Raw genomic sequence first — 12,185 nt, 5'->3', positions numbered from 1 at the left:
AACTGTAACTTATTTAAGACAGTTAAACTTATCTCCTCCAAACCCACTCCCAGAAGTATAGACTAAGAGTAAAATCATGCAGCCCTCTCCTAAACAACCATGTTTGACTGATGGTGAAGCTCTGTGAGTGTGGGAAGCCATCACTTAGAATGAAGCAGATGACCTGGAAAAGCATTCTCTAGCCCAGGTAAATCTACGAATCCGTAGTAGTCAATATTCTCAGTAGCACTTAGTTTACCTTCACATATGAAAGTATTAAAAATGAGTTATGAACACTGAAGCTCTCATTTATTTTTGACTACAGTCTAGAATATAACCAATATTCAGTTAGGTTGTAATTTACTGCAGCTGGGGCCCAGGCTCCTACTCTCCCATTCCTTATGAATTCTGAGAACTTTCAAGGTCAATCATTCATTACAAAGTTCCTTGTAAAAACACACAGATTACAATAAAATCCTACTGTGATTTCCAATTTCAAAAAAAAATTGAGAACAACTTTTCAGAATTTCTCTGGGCTTACAAATATATTCAGACATAAAGAAATAAGAATATATATATATGCTGCAGTAAACTGTCCATTTTAGGAAGTTCAGCAGCAGTATTTTAGAGTGAGAAATAGTCGTGAAAAAATATTGCCCCTTTGAATTGAAATCATATTAAATCCTAACCAAAGTGCTTCTATATTTCACAATATTGTGATCAAATACATCCTCCAGAAGTAATGATCCAGCAATCTAATAAATGAACAGGCTGATATTTCTTGTAAATAAAATCTATCAAGGACTACAATTACAAGCTCTTTATCAGTTTTAAGACAAAAGCATTTTCAAAACCCAAAGCAACCATTTAAAGGCATATTTTTTTCTGCCTCTCTAGTGAGTTCCTCAACCAGGAATACTCTACAAAACTAATTAAATTCTTATTTAAACCTGCTTGAGGTAGAGGGACATAGTTCAAAATAAGCAGTCTCTTCTGAATGATGCACACACTTGGCTATTAGGTATTTTATAACTACAGTATTCCTCTTCCCCTCTACAAATACACACACACACACACACTTTCAAGCATGCCTCTGAGTTAAGCTACTCAAACTGTGGTCCAAGGCCCGGTCTACAACTCCTGCGGTGTACTGAAATGAGAACAGAGACTGAGAGTGTGTGTTAGAGCATTTGGTAGTTAATTTTAATCTATTGAACCTAATAATGAAAAATGAAGGGTGGGGGGATGAGTTAGCCCAGTGATGGGTATTAAGGAGGGCATGTACTGCATGGAGCACTGGGTGTTATATGAAAACAATGAATCGTGGACCACTACATCAAAAACTAATGATGTATTGTATGGTGACTATCATAATAAAATAAAATTTAAAAAAAAGAAAAATGAAGGCTTGTGTTTTTATAAGCCTATTTTAAACTTCATTTTTCTACTATTTTCCTTTAATTTTATAAAAGCAGTCTGAGGGCGCCTGGGTGGCTTAGTCGTTAAGCGTCTGCCTTCGGCTCAGGTCATCATCCCAGGGTCCTGGGATCGAGCTCCGCATCGGGCTCCCTGCTCAGCGGGGAGTCTACTTCTCCCTCTCCCACTCCCCCTGCTTGTGCTCTCTCTCTCGCTGTATCTCTGTCAAATGAATAAATATAATCTATAAAAAAATAAATAAAAAATAAATAAAAATAAAAGCAGTCTGAGATAGTGAACCTTCTTAAAAATCTTACACCACAAATAGTTTGCCAAGCACTGCTCTAAAGACCTAGGTTAGGAGTTCCTTCCTGGGGGCGCCTGGGTGGCTCAGTCGTTAAGCTTCTGCCTTCAGCTCAGGTCATGATCCCAACATCCTGGGATCGAGCCCAGCATCAGGCTCCTTGCTCAGTGGGAAGCCTGCTTCTCCCTCTCCTGCTCCCCCTGCTTGTGTTCCCTCTCTCGCTGTCTCTCCGTCAAATAAATAAATAAAATCTTAAAAAAAAAAAAAAAAAAAGGAGCTCCTTCCTGGCTGGCTCAGTCGGTACAGCATGTGACTCTTGATCTCAAGGTTGTGAGTTTGAGCCCTACATTGGATGGAAAGATTACTTAAAAATTTTTAAAGCAGTGCTTGCGCGGGGCAGTTGGCTAACTGGTTGGTCCGTTGGTGGGGAGATCGGCTGGCTGGCTGGTGGGGAGATCGAGCCCCAGTGTCAAGCTCCATACTTAGCAGGGAGTCCGCTAGAGATTCTCTTTTCCTCTCCCTTTGTCCCTCCCCACCACTGACAGAGGGCGCGAGCTTTCTCTCTCAAATAAATAAATAAATCCTTAAAAAAAATAAAAAAGCCTTGTGTTTCATCACATCAATTTCTTTGCTATGTTCTTTTCTCCATTTAGGTTGCAGCCTCTTAAGTCCCTATTCTATCAAGCACATTTACTAAAATATCCTCTAATGATAAGGGGCTTTTCATAAGCTCTAAAATCATTTTAGTCAACCTCATACTCATGTCTGTTTCTATCTCAGACTTAGGAAGTACATTATTTAATTTTTATTTATTTGACAGAGAGAGAGACAGCGAAAGAGGGAACACAAGCAGGGGGAGTGGGAGAGGGAGAAGCAGGCTTCCCGCGGAGCAGGGAGCCCGATGTGGGGCTCGATCCCAGAACTCTGGGATCATGACCCAAGCCGAAGGCAGACGCCCAACGACTGAGCCACCCAGGCGCCCCAGGAAGTACATTATTAAAACAAAAACAAAACAAAAAAACCCACCACACACACACTTTCCATTTCAGAAAGTCTGTGGTTTGCCTACAGTAAAGAACAAGTGAAAATCCACTTTCCTTTCCCAATTTCTGTCCTTATTCCCAAGAGATCCCAAACTGGAGGGGGGTCTTACCTTAGGTTTCATGAGGGAATCTCCTGAAACTATGTGCAAATTCCTATATGTGCAAATGTAGATGGAGGCAGAGGGAATCATCAGACACTCAAAGAAATTAGTGACTCCCCTCTCCCCACCAAAAAGATGGAAGACACGAAACAGTAAAATGAATCTCAGAACAAGTCAGATGGCTAATAAATTATATAGAATATGAAGGTACACACAAATTATACAACATATACACCAAAAACAAAACAAAAATAGCAAGTAACATGCTAATCTTTCCACAAGTTTAACTTCCAAAACTTCCTGAGACTATACTGTTACTATGTGTACATAGCTTTCTCTTTTTTTTTTTTAAGATTTTATTTATTTATTTGAGAGAGAGAATGAGAGAGAGAGAGAGCATGAGAAGGGGGAGGGTCAGAGGGAGAAGCAGACTCCCTGCTGAGCAGGGAGCCCAATGTGGGACTCGATCCCAGGACTCCAGGATCATGACCTGAGCCGAAGGCAGTCGCTTAACCAACTGAGCCACCCAGGCGCCCATATAGCTTTCTCTTGACATGCATGCAGACACAGTCTTTAGAAGAACACCACCCAACCTAGATAGTGACTAAATAAAATTTACCAAAAGTTGTTTTCATAATTTTAATCTTATATTCGTCCTCCAAAAGATCATCTTCGTGATATCTGAGTACAAGTTAGGAGAGAGGGAAAAAGGGAATATAAGATAATCAATGTTGAACTGTGTTTATCAACTGATAATTACTGGTTTTTCCAAAACTTTTAGGGAAAAAAATTGAGACAAAATTCTATTACCAAGGACATCTAGCTGACTCAGTTGGTGGAGTATGCGACTCTTGACCTCGGGGTTGTGAGTCTGAGCCCCATAATGGGTGTAGAGATTACTTAAAAATAGTATCTTAAAAAAAATCTACTACTGTAATTAAAAAAAAATGAAATACTGTAGCCCAGCTTTCAAACTGAACAAGTAACATTTCAAATAGGATTTTTTAAAAAACCAGAATCCATTCTATAAGAGTGAATTTTTGGGGTACCTGGGTGGCTCAGTCAGTTGACTGTCTGCCTTCAGCGTAAGTCATGTTCCCAGGGTCCTGGGATCGAGCCCTGGAGCCCCCAAGCCCCGGAACCCCGTGTGTCATCAGGTTCCCTGATCAGCGGGGAGCCTGCTTCTCCCTTTCCCTCTGCCTACCTTTCCCCCTGCTTGTGCTCTCTCTCTGTCAAATGAATAAATAAAATCTTAAAAAAAAAAAAAAAAGTGAATTGTCTATAACAATGGTGATTGACAGCTTATCCTAGGAATTTTGTTCCAAAAACACATTCTATTCAGAAGATAATTAATAGGGGCCACCTGGCTCCTGGCTGGCTCAGTGAGCAGAGCATTTGACTTTTGATCTCACGGTAGTGAGCTGGAGCCCCGCTTTGGGTGTAGAAATTTCTAAAAATAAATAAATAAACAAACTTCAAGAAGATAGTTAATAAAATAGGTTAATATCAGGGCGCCTGGGTGGCTCAGTCGTTAAGCGTCTGCCTTTGATACCAGGGTCCTGGGATCGAGCCCCGCATCGGGCTCCCTGTTCCACGGGAGGCGTGCTTCTCCCTCTCCCACTCCTCCTGCTTGTGTTCCTTCTCTTGCTGTCTCTCTCTGTCAAATAAATAAATAAAATCTTAAAAAAAAATAGGTTAATGTCCTTTCTTTTTAAAAAAAATTTTTTTTTTTTTTTAAATTTATTTGACAGTGAGAGAGGGAACACAAGCAGGGGGACTGGGAGAGGGAGAAGCAGGCCTCCCGTGGAACAGGGAGCCCGATGCGGGGCTCGATCCCAGGACCCTGGGATCATGACCTGAGCCGAAGGCAGACGCTTAACGACTGAGCCACCCAGGCGCCCCCAAATTTTTTTTATTTAAGTAATCTCTACACCCAACGTAGGGCTCAAACTCAGGACCTCAAGATCAAGAGTCACATACTCTACCGACTGACCCAGCCAGGAGCCTCTTAGGTTAATGTCCTTTCCTATCCTGGCTTATCAATTAGAATATATCAAGTGCTCTTAAATTCATTATTTGGATTTTCCATCATGTTAACTTTCCCCACTTTGCCAAAGTGACCTCTGATCTTCTCAGGGCCTTTTATCTGGAAAACTCATGTGGCCTCTCTTCCCTGGCTACTTCTTCCTCAACCTTTAGGCCTCAACTTCAATGTCCTTAAAATCCTTTCCCTTTCTATCCAAAAGAAGTAACCTCTGTTATCCCCTAGGTCAAGGCTCTTGTTTATTTCCTTCTTAACAGGTATCATCAGGACGCCTGTTAAGCCTCTGACTCTCGGTTTTGGTTCAGGTTGGGAGATCAAGCCCAATTCAGGCTCCCTGCTCAGCGCAGCATCTCCTTGAGATTCTCTCTCCCTCTCCTTTTGCCCCTCCCCCACTCGTACTTTTTTTCTCTCTCAAATAAGTAAATAAATCTTAAAAAAAAAAGTTACCATTTTTGCTATTTTCTTTATGCCTACTAACTTGCCTTTTCATGTGCCCCCCTCAAGAGAATGTAGACCCTGTGTGGGCAGAAAACACATCCATATTGTTCACTGTTGTATATCTGAGCCTAGCCTAGTGCCTGGTACATAACAGGTACTAAAAAAAACATTTGTTTAATGAATTATTTAAAATGAGGTATCTTGGGACACCTGGGTGGCTCAGTCAGTTAAGCGTCTGCCTTCGGCTCAGCTCATGATCCCAGGGTCCTGGGATCAAGCCCCGCATCAGGCTCCCTGCTCGGCGGGAAGCCTGCTTCTCCCTCTCCCACTCCCCCTGCTTGTGTTCCCTTTCTTGCTGTGTCTCTCTCTGTCAAATAAATAAAATCTTTAAATAAATAAATATAAAATGAGGTATCTTTTCCACATCCTTTCAGAAATAAAGGCCCTATTGGACACCTGGGTGGCTCAGTCAATTGAACATCTGCCTCCAGCTCAGGTCATGATCCCAGGGTCCTGGGATCCAGCCCTGCATCAGGCTCCCTTCTCAGCGGGGAGTCTGCTTCTCCCTCTGCCCCTCCCCTCCCCCTCATGTTCTCTCACTCTCTTGCTCTCAAATAAATAAAATATTTTCAAAAAAGAAAAAAGGCCCTATATAAATATTTCGTATTTAGCCAATCTGACTTATTTAAAAATAATCCATCCATTCAAACTGCCACTGTCTGAAATTACAGACTCATCTCTCACAATTCAGTCATCCCCAGAATGAAAAAAACCATTATTATATTAAGGACTCTCTGCTGAAAGCAGAGGGCCAGGAAGGTGAGGATGAAGAGCAAGGGATACTTTTAGAGTGAACAGTAATATAATGATAAAGGAGTATGAAATGAGCCAGGTTCAAGCTAGATGTGCAACCCAGTCACATAACCACTGTGTCCCGCACAACAACTCCATGATGCATCTGCCTTTAAGGTTTAAGGTTATTTTGAGGCTCAAAAAAAGTAAAAATGTGAATCCCCAGATCATATGCTTCCAGAACACCATGCTCTGATGTTTGCAAATTTAGCACAGCTGCGATTTTCCTTCTACTTGTGGGATTATTTGGCTGATGCTTGTCTCCACTACTGGACCTATTTTTGTTCACCCCTGAATCCCTAAAAGCACATATCTAAAAATGCCTGGCAGGTAGCAGGTCCTCAGAAATACCTGTAAAATGAATGAATCAAAATACTTTGTAAACAGTAAAGCTATGTGCAAGCATTAAAGTCAGACATTTGAGAAATTCATTAATTCAATAAATATTTACTGAATGCCTTAAGTATGTGCCAGTCACTTATTCTAAGGCAGTTGGGATGAATTAGTGAACAGAAAAGATACACACAGAGCTTACATTCTAGTCTGGGAAAACAGGCAATGAAAATAAACACAATAATTAAGTATATTGGAAGGTGATAAATGATACAGAGAAAAGAGCAAGGCCGAGGAAGGTATAGGGAATTAAAACACCTGGTAGTCCTAAGGTACATGCATGTGGAAACAGCCAAGAGTCTACTGTGCTTGGAGCCAAATGAGCAAGGCAGAGAGCAGTTAAGAGTGGAGGTCAGAGGGACAGGGAGCAGCCAGAGAATATGTCTCATATAGGCCAACATTTTTCTTTGTTTCCTAATTAATTTTCTAAATAAACTGATAAACAGTTTCACGTTGCCTACACTCTTATACATCAATAACACAAAAGAGATCAGAATGACGCCCTGATAGTTCCCACCCACAGACTGATCTAATCCTGAGGCCATTCTCTTCATTTGGTGGTGGTGGTCTCAAATACAACAGAATTTTTATAAATGCAAGGTCCATGGGGATATCTCCAGAAGCAAATCAAGATCTCAGGGTTCATAAACCACACTTTGCTTCCTGGGACCCAGAACTGGCCCAGTCTCTAGATGGTACTTTGGGGGAAAGGCATTAGCTAGAGAGCCCCCAACATTTTAACGCTATGAATTCTCATAAGCTATATAAATAACCTTCAAAGTTGGTTTGGAGGAAACCAGAGCACCATTAGTAATCCATGGCTCATATAGTTCATGACTTTTCATATGTCACCATTATAAAAGCTCACCTACTGCAGTCACAATGCTTCTGATGTCCTGGACACAAGCGATCAGAGACAAACCTTAATATAAAAATTTTATTTACTTAAGGCCTAAAGTAGTAAGTTAATCTACATTATACCAAAACTGTATTCTTATTAGTCAGTCTAGTCCAAAATTTTACAAATTCCCTTCAATACTTTATTTCCTAGCTTCCTCCTTCTAAAGCTGGAAGAGGAAAAAAATAATTCACCGAAAAGGGAGAAATACAATTATGACTCTAAATATAAAAAAGGACTGAGTTACAGGAGTGCCCTGCTCTGAGAAGCTCTGAGCAATCTGAAGAAATCTGCAGATGTTAAATACTTCAGTAACATTTAATATCACAGGTAATTATACAAAGCAAAAGAATATTCAGAATCCTGCATAACTCTCTAATCTCTACTTTTTTTTTTTTTAAGATTTTATTTATTTATTTGAGAGAGAGAATGAGATAGAGAGAGCATGAGAGGGGGGAGGGTCAGAGGGAGAAGCAGACTCCCTGCTGAGCAGGGAGCCCAATGTGGGACTCGATCCCAGGACTCCAGGATCATGACCTGAGCCGAAGGCAGTCGCTTAACCAACTGAGCCACCCAGGCGCCCCTGCAATCTCTACTTTCAAAGAGTCTAGGAATAAAAGTAAAATCACCTCTTATGCCTTTTACCTAATTACCCTTCAATGGAAAACAATTATTTTTTAATATTAAAATCAAGAATACTCAGTGTATTTATACCTTGTTGAGTTCTTCTATCCTTCTGATTAGGTACGGGTTACTGGAGGAGTTCTCAAAGTAGACATAATCTGTAATTAAAGGAAGTAAAGAGCTTAATCTTTTCAACAGCATTCACGTTTGTCAATCTATGACTTCTGTATTAGGCAATGCACATTCAAAATGAAGCACATAATTCATTCCTGGGTAAAAGCAATACAACCTTAATACATTTTCTCATATGCCTACTATTCACAGACCCTTATTTTCCTGGCATTTTCATTTCCATTAATGTTTTATCAAGTTCTCCTAGTCTTTCGGGCCACACATCACTTCTTTACTAATAAACAAAAAGACTCTTCTCATCACCGAGTAGTCAGGGCTGACTAAACATGTGTCTTTCAAGCTATAACTGCTTCCACATCTTTTCCCTCCAATCCAATTTACCCTGGAGTATGCTCCTCACATAAAACTATTGACCTAAGACAAATTCAGAGCATCTTGAAAAGCTTAGCAGCCCAAAGTACATTTCAATCACCAACTTAAAAAAAAAAAAAAAAAATCAGGTGAGCAGAGTAGGTAAGAGGAAACACACTGACAAACTTTTCCACAGCTCTAGCTGGGATGATGGGGGAGGGGCATGAAAAGGGGTTCCCTTTCCGAAAGACAGAGCTCTCTGGAGTTATCAGGATTTTGATATGCTCTTTGCCATATTTAATCCAGATTCATTTCGGGTCTTGTTATAAAGAAATCCCTGCAGGCTTTCAATAAAAAAGATAAAAATTTTCAAGTGACTTTTCCTCTCCTGTAATAGGCTCACTGGAAACTTCCCACTGTGTGTTTATTTGAAAGGCTGGGCTGCATTGTTATTGTCTATCTTAGGGGCTCTTTCCCGTCTCTCTTCTGCAAAGTGGCCTCATTTGGCCACGCCATTCCCAACACCATCCATCAGGAGCTCAGCTAATGAGCAGAGAAGAGCAAGTCTCACACACAAACACGCCACTTATCTGAATTATTATTTTACCAAGAAAGAGGGAGGAGGGCGTCGTGAGTAGGGAGAAAGTTTGTTTGACCTTATTTCTCTCTTCTGCAGAAGGCTGGGAAGGAGGCAGTCACCAGAGCAAACGTCCAGGCAGAGCTCAACTCCCCACCTCTGGCTGCGGTGCCCCGGCTCCCCTATGCCCCATCTTGGGGGGCTGGGCAAGAAACGGGAGGGGGGACTGAGGAAGGCGAGGTGCAGGGCCCTGTCCCCGCAAACAGGCCTGTCCAGCTGTGCCCCTGGCTTTGCCCCCATCGCCCCCACGCCCCTCACCCCACACTCCCACTGAAGGGGAGGAGTAGAGCCGGGGGGGATGTCCCCCCATCCTCTCCAACCCCCACTGCCTGGAAGCCACGCGGGGAGAAACCCCCCTATTAGGGGGCTCGACGGCCGATACTCAATGGGGGCGTCCTGGAGGGGGGCGTCTGAGAATTCACACCCCCAAGTACAGGCCTGGCCCTAGAAAACTGAGCGGGGGTGGGAGCGGAGGGGGAGGGTGGGCGCCGGCCCCCAGTGGGCCACGGTCGGGGGAGGGGCGGGTGGCGGGGGTGGGGAGCCCCGGCCCCCTCTGCGGGCCCCGGCCCCCCCCGCCCCCTGCGCCCTCCGCCCGGGCGCCCACAGCTCCCGGCGGTTAGGGTGAACTCGCCCCGATCCCCCACTCCCGGAGCCCGCTCCCAGACGGGCCGGGTCGGGCCGAGCCTTCCTACCTCCGACCCGGTACATGTTGGCCGCCATGTCCGCCCGCCCGCCCGCGGAGCCCGAGCCGAGCCCCGCCCGCCGCCGCCGCCGCCGCCGCCGCCTCAGCCTCGGCCGCCGCCGCCGCCGCCGCCGCCGCCTCGCCACGGGGGGGAGGGGAGGGAGGGACCGAGGGGAGGGGGAAGTGAAGGGGAGGGGACGCCGCGGGGTGGGGGCAGGTTCCCGCCCCCAGCGACGGGCCTGCGAGGCCGAGTGGGCCGGGCCGGGCCGGGGGAGGTCGCTGCGGGGCCAGCAGGGACCTGGGGAGGGCGGCGGCTTGGGGGCCCTTGCTGGAAGTGGAGGACCCTAGGGCAAGGGTCGTGGCCGAAGCGGAGGCCTGTACTGGCAAATGCGGACCAGGAGCTGTTGGAGAATTGGGGTGGGGGCAGGGGCTCAGTCTCTCCCGAGCCCATACCACCCCAGCCAGCGAACCTTGTCACCTGGCCACCCCCAGACAGGTCTTCCTCCCTGCCCTGTCCCTGGGGAGCCCTTGTATGCGAGACCTTCAGCACGTGGGTGACTGCCTTGGGGCAAACACTTGGAGACAAATAAGTGCTCGCAGCAGAGCACCTTCCTCGTGATGTTAATGCAGAAGGCCTGGAACCTGCATACCCTGGGGCCAGGAGGACCCCAAGTGCTGCCAGCTTCACCAGGGAGAGTCCCAGCTGGGGGACAAGTCTAGAAAAACTGACCCCCTCCCAAGTTCACCCCAACTGCATTGCCAGGTCTATCAGCGTTCACCCCAAAACTGGGCTGAACACAACACATTCCCCCACACGTGGACTTGCCTCCGGACAGGCCCTATATACAGTGCTGCCCTGCCAAGAGACCCTCTTTGCCTGTAGGGGAACAGGACCCTACCTGTTCACCATTACCACACCCCAAAGCACACACAAAGGGGGAGATAGTTTCAGTCACCTTGCTGTTGATGGACTGCTAAGTAGTTAATGTGCCTAAAGCTTTTACATCATTTTCCCATGCTAATTCTCTAGGCAATCCCTGTGTTCTCAGCCTCGATTCCCTCACAGAAGCAAACAAACAAAAAACCAAATTGAGTTGAATCTTAGCTGGCAATCCCCCAAATGAACGCAAACAACTTTTTTAAAAAGCCAACCCAGGGCGCCTGGGTGGCTCAGTCAGTTGAGCATCTGACTCTTGATTTTGGCTCAGGTCATGATCTCAGGGGGCTGGTGGGCTCCATGCTCAGTGGAGAGTCTGGGATTCTCTCTCCCCCTACCCCTGCCCCCCCACACCCCCTGCATGCTCTTATGTGCCTGCTCTCTCTCTCTCTCAAATAAATAAATAAAATCTTTAAATTTTTTTTTGTTTTAATAAAAAAATAAAAAGCCAATCCGTTCCAAAACACTCCCAGGCATTGTTGCATCATCAACGTGAAGATGATCCCTCACTGTTGTGGGTTGTTTGGAGTTTCTGGTGATTTACAGCTACATGTTGGTGACTCTGGGTGTGGGGTCTGGGCAGGGATGGGCAGTGTCCCTAGAAAAGAAGACTATGTTTTGTTTGTATGGTGATGGCATTTGTGATGGTCCATTATCACAAATTATTAAGGTGACAAAAGTAATTTTCTACATAGCTGAGGCAAAGTAAAAATAAAATGAAAATAAATCATCTTTGCCTGAATTACCTTGACGATCTGCGTGACCCAAGTTTCTTCAGGTATGAAATGGGAACATTAATTCCATTTCACAGGTGGGTGAGGATCAGTTGTGATGATATATGAAACTGCTTTATAAACCATTCAGCATAGAGCACTATGCAAATAACAGGTGTCTGTTGCTTTTTATTAACTCCATAAAGTTTCAGATTCCCAAGGGGTTTTTTGGGGTTTTTTTTCCAAAGATTTATTTATTTATTTGAGAGAGCGAGAATGAGAGAGAGAGAGAAAGTACATGAGAGGGGGGAGGGTTCGAGGGAGAAGCATGCTCCTCGCTGAGCAGGGAGCCCGATGCGGGACTCGATCGAGGGACTCCAGGAACTCCAGGATCATGACCTGAGCTGAAGGGAGTCGCTTAACCAACTGAGCCACCCAGGCGTCCCCAGATTCCCAAGGGTTTTATGCCATGTGTACAATGTGAGCCTGTGTCAGCTCTTCTGACCCAGAGAAAAAAAGCAGAAGTGTTCTGTTATGCACACTGAATAGCTGTTGTTTATCACAATCCATTTGCTGGCGATCCCCAGAAAACATATTGTGACACATAAATAGGTTGAATAATTCACCTGGAATCATCCAGC

At 44.7% G+C, this 12,185-nt stretch overlaps 1 protein-coding gene across 6 annotated transcripts in view; it reads right to left on the bottom strand.

The window, feature by feature from the left end:
* Nucleotides 1–10,021, bottom strand: part of MTA3 (metastasis associated 1 family member 3) — a 172,647-nt gene extending 162,626 nt beyond the window's left edge. For 4 of the 6 annotated variants that reach the window (XM_064572163.1, XM_045884488.3, XM_045884487.3 and 1 more), the window contains exons 1-2: nt 9,905–10,021; nt 8,183–8,250 (exon numbers count right to left, since the gene is read on the bottom strand). In XM_064572163.1, the coding sequence (XP_064428233.1) occupies nt 8,183–8,250; nt 9,905–9,932 (96 nt within the window). In that variant the 5' untranslated portion in view covers nt 9,933–10,021. Of the gene's footprint in view, nt 1–3,462; nt 3,525–8,182; nt 8,251–9,231; nt 9,355–9,904 lie in introns of those variants that run through there. The other 2 variants (XM_054509698.2, XM_054509695.2) reach the window with 2 other exon arrangements.
* Between the last annotated feature and the right edge of the window lie 2,164 nt (nt 10,022–12,185).

Source organism: Mirounga angustirostris, unplaced genomic scaffold (genome assembly GCF_029215605.1).
Source record: "Mirounga angustirostris isolate CCGP_5_RB_7025 unplaced genomic scaffold, mMirAng1.0.hap1 SCAF_10, whole genome shotgun sequence".
NCBI classification, from domain to species: Eukaryota; Metazoa; Chordata; class Mammalia; order Carnivora; family Phocidae; genus Mirounga; species Mirounga angustirostris.
This window is presented reverse-complemented; position numbering and strand designations above follow the sequence as displayed.